This window comes from Aquarana catesbeiana, linkage group LG03, assembly GCF_042186555.1.
Source record: "Aquarana catesbeiana isolate 2022-GZ linkage group LG03, ASM4218655v1, whole genome shotgun sequence".
NCBI classification, from domain to species: domain Eukaryota; kingdom Metazoa; phylum Chordata; class Amphibia; order Anura; family Ranidae; genus Aquarana; species Aquarana catesbeiana.
In genome coordinates this window covers 117,725,416-117,745,845 of record NC_133326.1, presented here as the reverse complement: position 1 = coordinate 117,745,845, position 20,430 = coordinate 117,725,416, and the positions used below count along the sequence as shown (strand labels likewise).

At 42.9% G+C, this 20,430-nt stretch overlaps 1 protein-coding gene across 2 annotated transcripts in view; it reads right to left on the bottom strand.

The window, feature by feature from the left end:
• Window positions 1–6,142: 6,142 nt before the first annotated feature.
• SEMA7A (semaphorin 7A (JohnMiltonHagen blood group)) overlaps window positions 6,143–20,430 on the bottom strand; it is a 66,058-nt gene continuing 51,770 nt past the window's right edge. Inside the window, exons 12-14 of one of the 2 annotated variants that reach the window (XM_073619062.1) lie at window positions 18,931–19,085; window positions 12,824–12,867; window positions 6,143–11,445 (exon numbers count right to left, since the gene is read on the bottom strand). In XM_073619062.1, coding sequence (XP_073475163.1) covers window positions 11,072–11,445; window positions 12,824–12,867; window positions 18,931–19,085 — 573 coding nt within the window. In that variant the 3' untranslated portion in view covers window positions 6,143–11,071. The remainder of the gene's footprint in view (window positions 11,446–12,823; window positions 12,868–18,930; window positions 19,086–20,430) is intronic. The other variant, XM_073619063.1, reaches the window with a different exon arrangement.

Sequence of the window (20,430 nt, the reverse complement as noted above, 5' to 3'; positions counted from 1 at the left end):
TCACAGTTCCCAAAAGATTGCCCGGCTATGCAGGAAAGCGCAGTTAGACATGCGCACCCGGCTGTGAAGCTGCAAGCTGTCACAGCTGGATGCCCACAGTAGTATTGCCAGCGCTGTGGACAGGCAGGGGAGAGAAGGGAGGGTTTGGGTGGCCACGTCGCTGGATTGTGGGACACGTGAGTGTCTATTTATTGAAAGTCAGAAGATACACTTTTTTTGTAGCTGCTGACTTCTAATAAACAAAAAATTGACTGGAACTCCGCTTTGAATTAAAAATAACCTCACTCCCTTAAAAAGTGCACTAATCCGGTGCACTACAGGGTACAGAGATTCACACACACTGCTGCTGGGAGGTCAGAAGGGATAGAATCCACAGATGACAAACATCCCTGTGAAATTCCCTGTACTGTCTCTGTGCCGACCAGTGGCAGCTGGTGCTCCAAATTTTTTGGGGGGCGCAAACAAATTGAAAAATACTGAACCTCCCCCATCAAATGCAGCCTCACTGTGCCCATCAAACGCAGCCACTGTGCCCAAACGCAGCCCCTTGTGCCCGTCAAACTCAGCCACTTGTGCCCGTCAAACGCAGCCACTTGTGCCCATCAAACGCAGCCACTTGTGCCCGTCAAACACAGCCACTTGTGCCCGTCAAACACAGCCACTTGTGCCCGTCAATCGCAGCCACCTGTGCCCGTCAATCGCAGCCACCTGTGCCCGTCAAATGCAGCCACCTGTGCCCATCAAACACAGCCACCTGTGCCCGTCAAACGCTGCCACTGTGCCCATCAAACACAGCCACTTGTGCCCGTCAAGCACAGCCACCGGTGCCCATTAAATGCAGCCATCACTACCCCCCCCCCCACGATGCACGGGCCAGCATTGGTGCTGACAGTTCCTTGGCATTCCTGTTTGCACCTTCCAGCACACTAGGAGTTAACAGTGGAATGTGCACAGGATTGCCAGGGAACTGTCAGCGGAGCGTGAGGTGTAAGGTTATTGTTTTTCAAGTTACTTTCTTTTAATATATGTTGTGTTACTATGGATGCTGTGCCCCTGCTGTATGTGCTTTTTAAAAAACGATGTCACTTCATACCGAATTTTGCCGTTGTACAATACGATCCCGCTCATGTGACTCCCGGCCCGTCCCGCCCCTCTCCGCTCTCCTCTCACGTGTCTCCTGAGTCCTGACGTCAGCGGGGAATTCTCAGTCCCGCCCGCTGACTATAGTTATCGTATCAGAAGAGAGGCGGGCGGGACTGAGAATTCCCCGCTGACGTCAGGACTCAGGAGAGTGGAGAGGAGAGCGGAGAGGGGCGGGATGGGCCGGGAGTCACATGAGCGGAATCGGATCCTACTACGGCGAAATTCGGTATGAAGTGACATTGTTTTTTTAAAAAGCACATACAGCGGGGGCACAGCATCCATAGTAACACAACATCTATTAAAATAAAGTCATTTTAAAAATACGCTCGGAGCGCTTTCCTGGGAGGGGCGGGGCTAGTAGTCATGACGTCACCCGACATCGATTTTCCGGTCCTTATGCATCGATGCCACATCGGTGCAACGAGTAATTTCAGCACCCCTAGTGGTTACCAAAATCACAAGGCTAGTAATCACATCCTTTTTGTACTTCACTATTTCTTTATCTGTAACAGGATATGAAGTTTATAATATTTACATTGTAAAAAACAGCTGCAGAGACAGATAAAACTCATAACAAATGCTAAAAACATAAGCAAAGGTACCCCTGCAAAGTTTTATACAGATTTATATGCAGATTGTTGGTTTATGTAGAAGACCTCGGCCACCCAGAAAATATGCAGTAAATAATATGCAAGAAATGGTAAATATGTATCTGCAAAGAAGAATATTGACACTACAGCCTCAAGAGCCCCCCCCTGCAAACCATCACTTCCACTATGACTATTCCAACCAGAAAGTAGCAGTCAGCTTCCACCTTTCACTCAGCTATACATACAGGGTAGAAAATGATTAAAACTCCTGTTCGGTTTATTTTTTGTTCAAAGAGCACTAAGAGAATAAACAATCGCACATCCAAAATCATTTTGGGACATAGGCAGGTTTAAAACAACACAGCCACACAGAGAAATATATATACAAGCAGGTAGCAATGCAAGCATAGACTCTCCAATGCTGATGGGGACTGGCAGTAACCAATTATCAGTTGGTTCTATCAGTAACAGTAAATAACTTTTTTCTGGTGGTAGAGTAAGTAGAGCTGAAAGAATAGGGGCACAGGGGATACAAGGACAGGGTAAAAGAAAAGGGGGAGAGGGTTGGTGTTGATGGAATAATTAAGGAACAGGGCAAAGAGAAACCCACGGCAGACCTAGAGGAGACCACTGATCAGAACATGCTCAGTTAAAGCACAACTCAACTGAGAACTATCCATTCGGTGAGGTTGAGGGTTTTCAGATCAGTAAAGAATCTATGTGGAAGGCATGTAGGCATTGTTCCACGGGAACATTTTGAAGCATTGACAGTTTCTCATAACTCATAAACTAGGACTTTAACTTCTGCAAAAGGGATTTACGGGATTTCCACGCCTGGGCCAAAACCTGCCTAGCAGCCAAGATGATGTGTGCCCTGTTGTTTTTGTTTGTCATCAATGTCCCATTGGGGAAATTTCACAAATTCTGTCCCACAGACAATAGAGGAAATATCTTGAATGTAAGGGAAAACCCTGCTTAGCTCTCACTGCAAATGTGTCCTATCCAGAACACCAAGACAAATAGAGAGGGTGAATCAACTAAGCAGGGACATAGACAGTATTAACTCTTGAAACTTTATAAGAATGGTAACCACACACCAAGTGCTCCAGCATCTCCAATAAACTTTTATTGATCCAGGTGGACCATATGAACATCCTCTCAGATCCTCACTCCTGATGTGTTTCACCAAACAAATTGTCTTAGATCAACTGGCTAGAAAAAAGCCCATTGGTTGGGCAAAACTTGTCAGAGAGTGAATATCCAGGTAGCGTTCCCATGGTCTGTCTGAATCAATCATGTATACTGAAAATGCTGAGGCATTTGTGTGCAGCCTCTTATAAAGTTATGGTCTAAGTGGAGAGTGGGAGGGAAGACCTGTTTAGCAACAGAACCCGAGGGTCTGAGACAGGTTTGCTGCCTGTAGATTAGGAACACATTTAATTTTCAGTTGAACTCTTATTGCATTTAAAGATTCTGTGCTATTGATGGTTTTTTTTTTAAATCAATATAAATAGACCACTTAATATTTTAAAAATAGCATCTGCCTTTATTTGAAATAAATATATATATTTTTATATTATAACAGACATCTAATGAACAAAAAAAAATGTATTTCTGAGAGGCAAGCACAGATGTATAATTTTATTAGAAGGCTCAACACCTAAGGCTACGACCATTATTATGTGACATAATGACCAATATTTTCCACATGAAAGCAAATAATTGCTACAAAAACAGTCACATGGCTGAAAATAAATTTAATTATAACAAATAACAGCTGTTCCCTGCAAGTAAACAGGATGCCCCAATGCTCTCTGTATAGGCAATTTTAAACATTGGCATTAAAGTCCATCATTGGAGATGCAGCTGTACTTCCTGAACATCTGCAAAGACTGTCAGGATATAAAGAGAGGCCCCCATTCACCTCCAAATATACAGAGGATTGACCTGTACATACACTGCAATACACAAGATCATATTCAATGCAGTTTAGGTTTTTCACAGTGTATGGTGCACTAACCCCTAGGTTCTTGAGAAGGGCCATTCATCATAGAAGTGAATGAGGGCTGGCTGCTCTGCATTGGGCAACACACTTCAAAATATAAAGTGTGAAGTTTTCTTGCTCTGGAAAAGAAATGTATTCCTTATCTATGATATATTACTACAGTGCTACCACTTTAACATGAAAATTGTCCTGTCCTTGTCATTATGTACTAATAGGAATAGAATGGGGAAAAGAAGATTGAATAGAGTTTTACTGACAGCGTCCATCACAGTTTTCTCAAAATGCTACATGGTTCATTGGTGCAGGTTATGATATTTAATCAAATCTACTATTATATGTTATATCTTGATGGCGTATTTTGCTACCACATACAGCTTACAGCGCCCATAACATTTGGAGGTCTGAGAAATGACCACAGTCTATATCTCTGGTATAACAATTGGGATAGTTTCACAAAAAAGTTGGGCTCCTGCATATATAAGTTAATGTTACTTTTTCTTGCTTTTACTTCAAACATCATTTGATGGGTGTGAAATGCGTACTTCATATTTTTAACAGAACAAAATAACTATATAAAAAGTCAAGATAATATGTACACAGTGCAATCAATACAATTATATAACAAATCAATGCAAAATTACTAAAAACAGGCGATTATTTTACAAGATTTGGGTCTATACTGTTAGAAACAGGAAAAAAATCTAACATTTTGTGAGATGTGGGTATTATCGTAAATTAGACCGAGCATAGTTTGTGCTACATCTATTCTTCACCAAACTGTTTTTATACGCTAAGGTTCTGCCTAATGGTTGGCAGCAGAAAGTGTCCAATATTACCTTTATTAGCCAATACATGTTCTTCTCTTCTTAGTCCCACCCTTCTGCCTGCATACCCCCTGTCCAATATGAATACCCTTAATGGCAAATGAAGAGTCCTAATTGAAAAGATGGGTGCTAGTTTATCAGGGCTTAGTATAGGATATAGGAGCTGGTAACAAAGCAAAATGAAATCAGTGCACAGAGGAGGGATTCATTTTTTTGGGGGGGTGGGGTTCTAGTGAACATAGGCAACAGGCGGCTCTAGGTGTGACATGCTTTCAGGCAGAACCCCTGCTGTTTTTTTAAAGAAAAATGTTAAAAAATTATGATGCTGTAAACAGGGGTTTACTCCCCCCATCATACATCTAAATGCCCACCTTTCCACCTAACAAGTAAAAAAACACCTCTGTACAACACCTTAATTACCATGTTAGGGTTACAACAGAAGATGCAGCAGTGAAATTGGGTTAATGGGTCAGTGTGGAATATAAAACATACAGAACTGCATACAGAAAGGGTCAGTGTGGACTACACTATGGTTAGCACTGCGTACAGAATAATGCATTGTTAAAAATAAAATGTTAAAATAAACCTGTTCAGAATAGGGAATATACAGCACATCATATGGAATGAGGTAGGGCAGAATAGAAAAAATACAGCAAGGCATACACAATAAGGGGATGTGGAGTAAGTAAAATACAGCATGGCATACAGAATAAGGAGGCGTGCAACAGAGAATGAATAACATGGCATATTGATGGTGATGTGAACTGAAGAATGTACAGAATGGTATATGTATAATAGGTTGATTTACTAAAAGTAGAGAGTGCAAAATCTGGTAGAGCTGTGCATGGTAACCAATCAGCTTCTAACTTTGGCTTGTTCCTCTCAGGGAAGACCTGTACAGATAATCAGGGCACTGATTATCAGTGCAGCCCCAACAGTGCCCAGCAGTGACCCCAGTTAGTGCCCATCAGTCATCAGTGATGCCAGTCAGTGCCAAGCAGTGCCACCTATCCGTGCCGCCTATCAGTGTCCATAAGTGCTGCCTATCAGTGTCCATCAGTGCCACCAATCAGTGCTGCATAGCAGTGCCTCCTCATCAGTGCCCCTCAATGCCATCTCATCAGTGCCACCTCATCAGTGCTGCCTATCAGTGGCCATCAGTGCAGCCTCATCAGCACATATCAGTGAAGCTGAAAAAAATACTTATTTACAAAATTTTCTAAAAGAACTAAGAAAAAACGTTTTTTTTTCCAAAATGTGCCAGCTCATCAGTGCCGCCTATAAGTGCCCATCAGTGCAGCCTCATCAGCACATATCAGTGAAGGAGGAAAAACTTATTTACAAAATGTTCTAAAAGAACTAAGAAAAACTTTTTTTTCCCAAAATGTTTTCTTTTTATTTAGCAAAAAATAAAAAACCCAGTGGTGATTAAATACCACCAAAAGAAGGCTCTGTCTCAGAAAAATGATAAAAATGTGTGGAATAGAGACTGTAGAGCATTGCATATAAGGTGTGCAGAAAAAGGAATATACAATTAATATTGTTATTACTACAATACAGGATTTATATAGTGACAACAGTTTTCACAGCATGTTTAATAAAAAAATAAATTTAGATGATACAGTTACAATACAATTCAATACAAGGGGGATTGAAGAGCCATAGCTCATGAAAGCTTACAATCTAAAAGGGAGGGTCAAGTGATACAAAAAAGTAACTACTGTGTGGGATGAGCTGATGGAGAAAATAAAAGTACAGTTTTTTAGGTGGTGTTGGGATAGGATTTTCTTTAGAAATGTTTCTGGGATTGCATGGCATGTGAAATGATTGGTGTGCAGTAAGGAATGTACAGCAAAGTGACGCAGTGCACAGTGATTACAGAATACCTCAGAAATGGCTTACTAATGCTGGTGCTTAGGCTAAACTCATCCAAACCTTCATCAGTGCGGGACCTGTTGTGACTGATCACCTGATTGTCACTGTTACTTGTAAATAAAGAAGCTAGAAGGAAGTTTTTTACTAGTCACATCCTCTGTTCCACTCTACATCAGTCAGAGCCACAGAGGAAGTGAGTAACTGACAACCTCCTCTGTTGGCTTCTATGTTTACAACTGACAGTATTGATAGGGTGAGCTGTCACCCAGGTTGTATTGGGCCAGGCGGCCTAATTTACCTGCTTATAGGCAGGCTGGGCAGGAAAGGATAGAAGGTCTTCCTTGAACTCACTGCCTCTCATCCCTGGAGCCCTGACTGGGCCAACCCCAGTTTGAACCCAGTAGCAACCACAGGGGCTGCTATGGCAGTAATTGGACCGGTCGTTGTAAAGTAGGTACCATAAGATGCAATAGCCTACAGTACCTGCAGCATTACTGCAAACTTTCTAAATTCACCACTAAAGCTCTCTGAATATGCAGATATTGACTGTGAAAGTTAATATTTGTATGGTATAAAGTGGAGTTCCACTCGTTTTGCAGTTTATCAAAAGTCAGCAGCTACAAAAAGTGCTGCTGACTTTTAATAAACACACATTCACCTTTCCCACGATCCAGCGATGCGGCCGCCCGAAGCCTTGGTTCTCTCCTCCGTGCCGGCATCACTAGTGTGGGCACCCGGCTGTGACAGCCTGCGGCTTCACAGCCGGGTGCGCACTGTGCATGCGTGAGTCCCGCTGCGCTGTCCGGAATGGTTGAGCAATCTTTTGGGACCTGTAACGTGTTCCAGAAAATTGCAGGGAGGGAGGGAGAGAGGGAAAGAGGAGGAGTCATCTAGGCGGCGCAAGCGGAAGTGGGAGCTGGGTACCTGTCAAAACTAGGTACCCCCACCCAAAAAAAAAATTACATGCCAAATGTAGCATGTCAGGGGGTTAGGACTCTTTAAAGCAGAAGTTCCACTTTTGGGTAGAACTCCGCTTTAAGGCACGCTCCCTCGCCCCACAAAAGCCCTTGGACCTGTCATGCAAACCCTGAGCACTGCATTGTAGGCAAGGGACATATCTGCTCTCTCCATGTCCTGGAATTTGGTGTGTTTTGGTGGCTACAGTAGCATTTTGAAGAGTTTACCTTCAAGCATTTTCCTCAAAGATGGGGTTGCCTTAACTTCAATAACAATAAATAGTACATACAAATTGTGCAAAAGCAAGTGCTGAAATGTTAATGTAAGTCACTGGGAGAATCACATTTTCAACACATAGCATGAGAAATACTGCCCAGAACTTTTTTTTTTGTTCTAAAAATGTTGTAAACATGTTCTTCTCATGGTATGTAATGCACCACATGAACGTTACTATATAAGGCACTAAATATTTTGGTCAAGTAGTGCCTCAAAAGGCTAGAAATGACGCGCTATATAGCTATGTGCCTTTAATGTGGTTTTTGCTATCCAGCAGCAGTTAAATACTCACCATGAAGTAAGCATAGGAATACAATACAGGCAATGTAAAAAAAAAAACCTCATAAATTATTTAAATAAATAAGAGTCAATATAAAAGTTACATTCAGTTAAATATATCAGTAATAGAATTGGTTTACAAAGGGAAGTTCAGTTATGGTGTTTCCACCCTCAGCAAGAAAAAGGGGACACAGCTTTATGTTGGGACTTACTGTATGCCAACAGATGTGGTGGTTCCCACCAAATCACCTATTTTATCTGGCAACTCTGAGGCAGCTCATATTTGTCTGGATTTTCTTGTTTCCTACTGCCTTCAGTGCCAACTTAATCAAATTAATGGTTACAAAAAACATGACATTTGCACAGGTTCTCCCCAATTTATTACTGTGAAAGTGGAAATGGATTTAAAAAGTTCTTAAGGAAGAAAAAAAAGTGCAACATTGAGATAATTTTGCTCTTTTGGTATTGGTGATTTTCTGTGATTCAATTGAATTTAAGTAAACTACAGATGGTCATAGACAGGCCAACAATTACCAATGCACCTTATTACAAGCTTGACTTGTGATTACTGGGTCCTGTCTGATTTCTTATGAGACAATAAAGGGGAGGTGTAGGTGCACTGCTCAATATTGCTCAGTGATATTTTTGTAACTTTCTGGAAAGTTCCCTGTGAGGGGGCCTGATTCTTCCCCCCACTCATACTTGTCCATGCATTGTTTGTCAGCAGCAACAATGAGACAAAGCTCTGGGTATGCTGCTCATACTTGAAAATTTTGATGGTACATCTTTGCAAGCTCTGTTCTCTGATCAGCACAGTAAATAGCCTGCTTTTTTTTTCTAATATTCTATTTTTCAATAATATTAACAAACTTGAATTGTGGTCATAAAATAGGCTTAAAGTTATGGTCATTGCTGTTCAGTACAGTCTTATGTATATACATTACTCGGCCCCACTTTAAGGTAATGGAATGCATGGTAGCAATCTACATTGCCATTGGGTCACCATCACATCCCAGAATACCCATACAGGGAAACATCAGTACGAACTAAGATACTGAGGACCAGAGCTGGGAAATATGGCTTAAAGTGATTGTAACCCCTTACATATACCCAGTGAAGTGATTGGCCCCAGACGATACACAAAGCTGAAATAAATCCTCCTACACAACTTGTACATGCTTATCTGCAGTCTTCTCTCCTCTACAGCCATTCAAAGTCCAGAATTTATACAGCTTGTCTGAGCTTCCAGAAAGCAGTGTGTGTGTGTGTGGGGGGGGGGGGGGGGGGCTGAAGTTAAACTCTGCAAAGCTCAGTGAGAAGAGCTCTAAAAGCTGATTGGAGGGGAGATATATACCTCCTTTCACACAGCTCACAGGAAAAGAGCTGATGATGTCAGCTTGAGCGCCCTCCCCTGTCACCTTCTAACCTCTTGGTGTCAGGAAAACTTATCAGAAGTGAATTGTGCAGATAGCAGAGGAACAAGGCAGCAGACAAAAATCACCCCTAGTGCTCTGGATTGAGACAGGTACATACTATAGAGGGATGTGCTTTGATCATATTTCATGTCTGGGGTTTACAACCACTTTAACTGGTTCCCGACCGGCCACCGCAGTTATACTGCAGCAGAATAGCTCCCCTGGGCGAGTCGCCGTAGCTGTACGTCGGCCCTTTAAGACGATGTAGGAGGCGCGCGTGCCCGCAGCGTGTGCCTGCAGCGTGTGCCCGGAGCCGATGCGAGTGCCCGGCAGGTGCGATGACCGCCGAGCACCCGGGATCGCTCGTGACAGAGCGAGAACCGGGATCTGTGTGTGTAAACACACAAATCCCGGTTTTCTCAGGGGAGAGAAGACAGATCGTGTGTTCATACTAAATATGTACTAAGTAGAAACACTGATCTCTCTACTCCCCTACTCAGTCCCATCCCCCCTACAGTTAGAACACACCTAGGGAACACAGTTAACCCCTTGATGGCATTCTAGTGTTAACCTCTTCCCTGCCAGTGACATTTATACAGTAATCAGTGCATTTTCATACCACTGATCGCTGTATAATTGTCAATGGTCCCAAAATTGTGTCAAAAGTGTCCAATTTGTCCGCCGCAATATCGCAGTCCTGATAAAGATCACAGATCACCACCATTGCTAGCAAAAAAAAAAAAAAAAATGCCATAAATCTATCCCCTATTTTGTAGACGCTATAACTTTTGCGCAAACCAATCAATATACGCTTATTGCGTTTTTTTTTTTTAATTAAAAATATGTAGAAGAATACACATCAGCCTAAACTGAGGGAAAAAATATATATATATATATATATATATATATATATATATATATATATATATATATTTTTTTTTTTTTACATTTGGGATATTTATTATAGCAAAAAGGAAAAGATATGATGTTTTTTCAAAATTGTCGCTCTTCTTTTGTTTTTCCGACGGACTCAGATATAGAACATGTTCTAAATCTTTCCATCGGAAATGCCGATAGAGTTTAGCCCGTTGGCAAGTCCGCTCGTGTGTATGCGGCATTACACATCCCTCTTTTTCAACTGTGCTGGAAATGTGAAAATTCTATTCAAAAAGCAGTTGTTAATCTGTCCACACAAATGACATATTTGTGAATGCTGACATCATGTTACAGATGACAGCTGCAAAAAGCCCTTACAGCTGTTCAGTTTCCAGTGGAATTAAACTATTCCTAAATACTACTATTAGACACTTAACGTTATCACTCATATTTGTTAGCTTGTTTTGTATTTTAGCTGTTTCTGTTTCTCAGTGACAAATGTTTACTGAATACGCTTAAATTATGAATTTAAATTTGCAGTCTTCATTCACATTAAATGGATACATTTTCTGTGGGTGTATTTTAGACCAAAGTAGACCTAAACCCTGCCCTTCGGCCACAAGATCCTACATGAAAAGTCTGTTCATCTGGTTAGATCTTTGAGATATGAGTAGACCCGAGGTAACATGTAGTCAGATATCATTCATATGTCGGATTCCCATCATGTTTAGACCTTTCCCTGTGTATTTTATCTCACAGTTCATTCCATCATTGTATTTTAACCCTTGAAGTTCAATATCATATATCAGTGGTGGCCTGGGCTGGGAAATCTCAGCTTCTTGCAGGGGGTGTCATATGACTATACAATGTGATACACACTGGAATTACCAGTGCCACTAGCCAGCTATTTCTCATCCTCCAGGAGCTGTTTTCCACAGTAAATTTATACTCTGTTACCATACGTTGTTTTGCGCCTTCTTCTTCCATACATCTGTATTCTCCAGGGGCTTTGATATTGTCAAAGAGCAAGTCGCATTTGCCATTTTGTGGGGTGCAACTTTCCTTGAGGTTATCACCGTATGTCCACCAGTAAGTGGCCTGCTTTGACTCTGCTGGGCATGTTACATAATAGACAGATCGAGGTAGTACTTTATTTTCATTTGGGCGTGGGGACAGACTTCCTTTTTGAGGCAAAGTTTCGGACTCTAGTTAAAAAAAGATACATTGTGGTTAAATTTAAAGAGACTCTACAATGACATAACTAAAACAAAGCATTAGTCACTGCTAGAGGGAGATGTGAATACTATGCCCCCTTCTTGCCTGTGCCCACGGCATTTAAAATCCCTGAACGTATTGAATCAAGATTGTCCAAGATTGACAGAACTCCTAACTCTGGCGAAGAGCTGGTAAAATTGAAGAGCCAATAAGTGCTAAACCTTAAAAAAGAGCTGTATTAAAAAATATGCATCTTAGATTTAGTTACAAGTGGTAATGTCAGCTACAGTGCTTCCATCCAACAAAACTGAGTGGTGAAAAAGTAAAACATAGGTGTTCATGTCAAGATAGCTTTTCACCAAGTATAATCTGGTGAAAAGTTAGCATTCATGAAGCTTGGCATTGTGCCTGTCCTGTTACAAATGTGACAATGTTTTTTTTTTTTTCAATAAATTGCCTGACGGCCTATTTTGATATATAGCTGTCTATCGTAAGAGGGCTGTAATGCCCATAGCAGAAGGGCTGCAAGTACTTGTGCTAGGTTAATACCAGGTCACTGGACCAAAGTCGTGTGATTTTGAGTGCAACTTAGAGGCAACTTTGATGTGACTTTCATGCAACTTTACACTCTGACATTCAACATGCAAGAAAGTTGCATGAAAGCCGCGCAGGAACATTTTCAAAGTTGCCGCGACTTTAATTTGCATAGATTTGAACGGATGCCATTGAAATCAATGGGATGCGACTTTATGTGTCCAAAGTCACTTGAAAAGTCGTCTTGTGTGAATATAAAACATGTTTTTTATCACATGTACAGCATTGACAAATTACACAAGGAAAATTTAACATACTGTATGCCTGCTTTCATTGTCCTCTTGGATTTGCTCCAAAGTGTCAGATAAACTTTAAAGGTACAAGTTGTTTGAAATGCACAGCATACCTATTATTTTACAAAACTAGCAAATACCCTCTAAGGTGACCTCTGCCCTGGGCCCATGAATCTCTTAAGCTCGGTCCACACTGAGGCGGCCTGTCAGAAAATGTAGCCACTTGACAAGTCGCGCTCCATGCAGTGCAATGAAACTGCTCTAATCGGAGCGACTCAAGTCGCTCTGACTTAGAAAAAGGTTCCTGCCCCTTTTGGGGACGACTTCAGAGAGATTTACATTCACTTCTATTACAGAAGTCGTTTGCAAGCCGCGCTGAAGTCGCGCTGTACGGAGTGGCTTCGGAGTCAGGCCACTTTGAAGCCACCCCAGTGTGAACTGGCACTTAAAGTGGTGCTGACCCTGGTTCACATGTTCCATTGGGTCCTCAAACATTTAGATATACTTTTTATTATTACTCTGTACATAAAAAGGTACTCACTTAGCTCACAGTCATCCAGGGTCAAATTAGGAAATGAATTAGTCCTTCAAAAAAGGAAACAGTAACCATAAGTTCCTCCAGTTTAATAAACAATAAAAGAGTAAAAACAATTCTTGAAACAATAAAATAAAACACAAAACCCATAAAACTGATTTAACCACCTCCCATTCTTAGGATGTACCCCGTGGTTATTAAAGGCAGCAATGATCCTGGTATCATTTTTTAGATCCAGCGATCCTCTTTCCTGTAAAAGTGATCAAGCTGCTCCATACCTCCCAACATTTTGAGATGGGAATGAGGGACACCTACTAACAAATGTATGTAAGCATAGGGCACGCCCCCTGCCACACCCCTTAAAGGAGAATTAACCAAAAAAAAAAGGTTAATTAAATCCACAAGGACTTTTTTTTACCACTACTATTCCTTTATATTGGCTTTTAAAATGTACAAATGCAGCAATTTAGAACATGGATGAAAGGTTTAGCACTGGGAAACACTTTTTGAAAGAAAAAAAGTGCATTTTATATACAACTATATAGATCAGACCAAAATGATGGACATATGAGGTGGAATGAGGGACATTGCTCCAAATCAGGGACAGTCCCTCCAAATCAGGGACAGTTGGGAGCTATGCTGCTCTACAGCCACCCGATCACTTTTACAAGGCTCAAAAGGACCCTCCATTTCCACCGTTCATGGGCCCTCTCATGCTATTCAGGAGCCTGGGATCACTACATTCATTCGGGCCGGCTGAAGACAGTGGGGAAAAAGGAACATTTGTTCCTTGCCCTCCTCAATGATGCATGAAGCTGGAAGTGACGTGCGTAATAGCACTTTCAGTTTTGGTTGTTTACCTACTAGGCGCTACCAGCTACAAGCATCTGATCAAACCAATCTCAGTTTGATCAGAAGTTTCTGAGGGCAGAGGAGAGATCAAGGGGGTAATAGACCCATAATCTCTCAGTAAAGAGTACCTGTCACTGCCTATGCTATCACACGAGATGTTGTTGATCCCTTCTGATGGTAAGAAAGTTGATCCAAAACATTTTTAAAGAAACAGCGTAAAAAAATGAAATTAAATAATAACATTTAAAAAATGTTAAGTGCCCTTGCCCCCTGTGCTCACACGCAAATGCGAACGCACATAAGTCCCACATGTATATGTAAACAATGATTGCACAACGCATGTGAGGTATCACTGTGCACATCAAAGTGAGAGCAATACTTCGAGCACCAGATCTTTAACTCTAAACTGGTAACCTGTAAAGGCTTTTAAACCGTTGCCTGTGGAGATTTTTTAGGTACTGTAATTTTTCGCCATTTCAATAGCGTGCAAAATTTTAAATCCTGACATGTTTGGGATCTATTTACTTGGCGCAACATCATCTTTTTTATTCTACCAAAAAATTGGGTATTATATTGTGTTTGTGTGCTCTAAAATGCATTTTATTGTATTTTTTTTCAGAAAATTTGCGTTTGATAAGTGGCTGCACAAATCAGTGCTGTATTTAGGCCTAGGCCGACAAGGCCCAGGCCTAGGGCGGCACTTTGCGGGGGGCGGCGAAAAAGCCACCCCCCCACCCACCTTCCCGAGTCCCACGGCCTTTTCCCGCACAGATGCAGGCTCCGGCGGTCTGTGGTGTGATGGCGTGCTTGGCGGGGGGGGGGACGACTCGCGCCCCCATGAGTGGCCGCGGTGACTTGCTGCATGTAATTTGGACGGGCGGAGGCGGAGCCTAAAGCTCCGCCCTCTACCCTCCTCCGTTCAGCTTTCCTGCATCGCTCGTCTCGGGCAGGGTCTGATGACAGGAGGAGAGAGAGAGAGAGAAGCACGAGGGGAATCCCCTACCCCATAGCCAGGACAGGAGGTAAAATACTGTAGATTCAATTACTATTACTCTTGTACAGTAATGGGATCACTTTATTGCAATATCATGAGCACAGATTGGCTGCTTGGGTGCATGTGCCAAGCAGCCAATCTGTGCTCAATATGGAAATGAATATACAGATCATGATATTGCAATAAAGTGATCCATGCTACAAACTGATTGCACAGTCCACCTTCAGTGAAAGTTCATGTACTGCAAACTTTGCAGTACATGAACTTTCACTAAGAGCTCTTTCACACTGTGCATCGGGGCTGTTGGCGGTAAAGCGCCGCTATTTTTTACCGACGCTTTACCGTCGTTTTTGCAGGGGTTTTCTGCCGCTAGCGGGGCAGTTTTAACCCTTGCTAGCGGTCGAAAAAGGGTTAAAACAACCTGCAAAGCAGCGCTGCAGCAGTGTTTTGCAGGCAGATTTAACCCTTTTAAAACTGCTCCACTATCGGCCGAATAGCGCTGCTAAAACGACGGTAAAGCGGTGCTAAAGATAGCACCGCTTTACCGCCGGGGCGCTTTCAGTGTGAAAAGGCTCTAAAGATGTTAAAGCACTGATTGCCACTGATTAGGCGGCACTCTACAGCTGAACTTAGCTGTAGGTAGCACTGATTTGCTACAGTGATGGGCATTGATGAGGCCGCACTGATGGCCCCTGATAACCTGCACTGATGAGGCTGCATTGATGGGCATTGATGAGGCTGCATTGATGAGGCTGCATTGATGGGCACTGATGAGGAGGCATTGATGGGCACTGATGAGGCTGCATTGATGGGCATTGATGAGGCTGCATTGATGGGCACTGATGAGGAGGCATTGATGGGCACTGATGAGGCTGCATTGACGGGCACTGATGAGGCTGCATTGACGGGCACTGGTGAGGCTGCATTGATGGGCACTGGTGAGGCTGTGCTGATGGGCACTGGTGAAGCTGCGATGATGGGCACTGGTGAGGCTGCATTGATGGGCACTGGTGAGGCTGTGCTGATGGGTACTGGTGAGGCTGCATTGATGGGCACTGATGAGGAGGCATTGACGGGCACTGATGAGGCTGCATTGACGGGCACTGGTGAAGCTGCGATGATGGCCACTGGTGAGGCTGTGCTGATGGGTAATGGCGAGACTGCCCTGATGGGCACTGGTGAGGCTGTGCTGATGGGTAATGGCGAGACTGCCCTGATGGGCACTGGTGAGGCTGCACTGATGGGCACCGGTGAGGCTGCATCGATGGGCACCGGTGAGGCTAAATCGATGGGCACCGGTGAGGCTGCATTGATGGGCACCCATGAGGCTGCATTGATGGGTACTGATGAGGCTGCATTGAAGGGCAGTAAAGAGGCTACACTTGGTACCCACTTTTAATGTAGAGAGAGGAAGAGGTGGAGCTCTAAGATGAAAAGGTGGAGCTTAAAAGGGAAGGGGTGTGGTTTACAGATTACAGGACAGGACTTAAACTCAAAGGGGTGTGGCCTTGACAAGAAGGGGTGGGTCATATTTAAATTAGGGGTGCATGGGTTTAGTCAGGCCTATGGCAGCACAAAACCTAAATACACCACTGGCACAAATATCATGCAACATAAAAACTGCAACAAGCACCATTTTATTGTCCGGGCCCTCTGCTTTCAGAAAACACAGAATGTTTGGGGGTTCCAAGTAATTTTCTAACAAAAAAATGCTGATTTTTAACACATATGAGAGAAATATCAGAATTGGCCAGGACTGGAAGTGGTTAATGATACAATAAAAAGAACAGCAATTCATGGTAGTAAAATCCACCTCTGCTCCCCTAAATGGGAAACTGGACTGCAGGAACATTTTACTGTGCCTTTGCTATCACCAAGTGGCAAGGACACACACCTTATCACATTTTGCCGGCCTTTTGCCGGAGTGAACAGACTGCTACAACAACAGCTAGTAAATCCTGCAGCAGTGACCTCACCCATAGGATTTAAAGCGGAACTAGAGTCTCCATATTTACCCGTCCAACAATCCTGTGCCGCCATCTACTAGTAAGTGCCGGTCTTTGGGCCTCTTCACAGACTGGCGGGGTATGACATCACAGGAGGCCTTCATCCGGGTACTCAGAGACTAGCCTGGCACTGTAAGCTGAACTGTGCATATGAAGCTCAGTTTAAAGTGCTGGAGGAGATGGCGAGCAGGTGGGTAAGGGCATTTTAGTGTAGAAAGGACAGTGCATGCCTCTTCTGCAATAAAAGCCTGTCTGCTCCCAGTTTTTTACAGCGGGACATTAGCTCCGCTTTAAGGGACCATCTGTTGTCAGCCTCTTAGCTGAAGCTGCCATGGATGACACTGGAGAGCTGAATCACATGACCAAACAGAAGTGACCTTAAAAAAGGTAAGTATATACATATTTCTTACACGGATTAGTTAGCATAGGTGTTGGGAGGGGACAGTTCTAGGGCTAGTTAGGGTGAAGCTGGAATTCACACTAGGAACTGCATGTCTGATTTAAGCCCTATTCATTTTGAATTGGCTAAAATTGTACCACACCACACCAATAGTAGTACATGCACTACTTTTTGAAATGCCCGTCAACAGCATTACAGGGTACAGGAGCCCCAGGACGATGTCATCTTATGACGAAACCCGTAGGAAGGAGCGGCGTACTGACGTCACTGCGTTTGTGCAGGTCCTGGAAGGACAGGCTGCTACATATGAGCCAGCCGGCTTATCAATCCATGTTTTTAACTATCTTTGTAAGTGCAATTGTTTTTTACATTAAACCTTCATTGAAGATTTTACACTATGAAAGCCTTCTGTTTTTTGGGAACCTCTTCTGATTGGATCCTCTACTGAGTGGCGGGTGCTCTTCAACCTGGTTCCACTGGAAGACAAAAGGCCTTGGCTGGGTATAAGAGCCACAAGCGGGATAGACCTTCTGTAATAGGTCACTTTGAGCTGGTAAGCGGTCAAGAGGTGGAGGTGGAGGTTTTTCTTTGGAATTTATACACTATTCAGGCGATTAGTGGTGCACCGTGGGACTGTCATTTTCATCGCTGTGTGGGCTGTCTTCTTACAGCATTGCTGTTTTTTGTTTACATTTCCTCACTATTTAGCACAACTTTATTTTTGGAATATTGACTCTAATGCCCTGTACACACGGTCGGACTTTGTTCAGACATTCCGACAACAAAATCCTAGGATTTTTTCCGACGTATGTTGGCTCAAACTTGTCTTGCATACACACGGTCACACAAAGTTGTCGGAAAATCCGATCATTCTGAACGCGGTGACGTAAAACACGTACGTCGGGACTATAAACGGGGCAGTGGCCAATAGCTTTCATCTCTTTATTTATTCTGAGCATGCGTGGCACTTTGTCCGTCGGATTTGTGTACACACGATTGGAATTTCCGACAACGGATTTTGTTGTCGGAAAATGTTATATCCTGCTCTCAAACTTTGTGTGTCGGAAAATCCGATGGAAAATGTGTGATGGAGCCTACACACGGTCGGAATTTCCAACAACAAGGTCCTATCACACATTTTCTGTCGGAAAATCCGACCGTGTGTACGGGGCATGCCTGTGTGTGTGTGTCTCACAGAATAAGTTGCTGCTGCAAGGTCACTGTATATATGTTGATTTTTGGATAGCGCAGTATACACTATTTATACACTATTCATATTTATACAGGGTACTTTTGCACCATGTGATTCGGTGCGGGCCGGTGCGGGTAATAACACTGCGTTTGGGGTGTCTCTAACTTTGCACTGACCCCCCGCAGCAAATCGCAAGGGCAGAGAAATTGGAATGCGGTACAGGAAGCCGCATGGGAGCGTGGCTTTACCGCACTGCATTCTAGTGTGTATGGGTCCTTAATCTAATCTTTGGCACAGCTGCTAGCATTTATATTGCATTAGGATACACCAGAAAAGGTTAAACAAATCCATAACCTTTATTAACACTACAACTCAGAAGCAGAAACAAGAACAGCTGCTTCTTACAGACGTGACAAAAATAGCTAATTGTTAGTTCCTCTTATTTAGAAGTATGGCAGCAATGTAGCTTCCAACAGTTATCAGACTAAGACCATAGCAACTAAAAGGGTATTGCTCTAGAAAGAGGTTTTATATAACTGTGCTGTTGTAATATGTCTAGGAAGACTAAATCACTCAAGAAAAATGCAGATCAGACTATACTAAATCGATGAAAGAAAAAACAAACAAAGTTATATGAGCAGGCGACAATATACAGGATATGACACATACCTATTATTCAGAATAGACTGACATTCGCCCCCATACCAACCACAATATGGGTCTTTTGATAAGACACAATCTGTACAGCTTTTGTTATAAGCTCGGCAGTCATCGAGGCGGATTTTGGAAAATTCGTGAGCACTTCCCACATACAAAACACGCTGCTGAAAAAAAAAATGAAATGAGCAAATGAAACCAATGATATTTACTGTGCACTGAGCTAAGCAACTTTATCCGTCACATCCCGCAAGTTTCCTCTATTACTGATTGTATTGTATATACGTAATACAATATGAACAATAGTAATCAAGAAATGGGAGACTTGTGAGGTTACTGGCTTTCATGATGTGATGTGTAAAACTTCCAGAAAGAAAGAAGAATGATTCAGATGGTTTAGAAAGAGAATAACCGAGATGCATTTAAAGACAGATTAAAATAACACAAAACTCTGTCATTTTGTGCAGTGGTCAGAATAAATAAATGAATGGTAACAAAGAAGTATTAAAGCCCAAATCCAGCTTGGGCCAACCACAATGAAAAGGATCAATCAGCAGCTCTGTAAAATAAAAAAGAAGCTCCAGCTGCTCCTGTCATCGGATTTCGGGTGTCCTCCAATCCAGAGATGCACTGCTCCACTTCTGGGATGATGTCCAGCATCATTCAGCATCAGGCTCTGGACTCAAGCCCAGAGTTGGGCTTAATCAAACATGGTTTACATGTAAAATGTATTCTACAGGTACATTTGATGTCTACACTATATTATCAAAAGTATTGGGACACCTGCCTTTACACGTACATGAACTTAAATGGCATCCCAGTCTTAGTCCATAGTGTTCAATATTGAGTTGGCCCACCCTTTGCAGCTGTAACATGTTCAACTCTTCTGGGAAGGTTGTCCACAAGGTTTAGAAGTGTGTCTATGGGAATGTTTGACCATTATTCCAGAAGCACATTTGTGAGGTCAGGCACTGGTGTGGACGAGAAGGCCTGGCTCGCAGTCTCTGCTCTAATTCATCCCAAAGGTGTTTTATTGGTTTGAGGTCAGCAGGCCAGCCAAGTTCCTCTACCTCAAACTCGCTCATCCATGTCTTTGTGGACCTTGCTTTGTGCACTGGTCCAAATCATTTGGTGGAAGGGGTATAATGCTGTGGGGTTGTTTTTCAGGGGTTGGGCTTGGCCCCTTAGTTCCAGTGAAGGGAACTCTAAAAGGTGTCAGCATACCAAGGCATTTTGGACAATTTCATGCTCCCAACTTTGTGGGAACAGTTTGAGGATGGCCCCTTCTGGTTCCAACATGACTGCGCACCAGTGCAAAAACAAGGTCCAACTTGACTATCCTGCACAGAGTCCTGACCTCAACCCGATAGAACACATTTGGGATGAATTCTAACACAGACTGCGAGCCAGGCCTTCTCATCCAACATCAGTGCCTTTCCTCACAAATACGCTTCTGGAAGAATGGTCAAACATTCCCATAGACGCACTCCTAAAGATGATGGACAGCCTTCC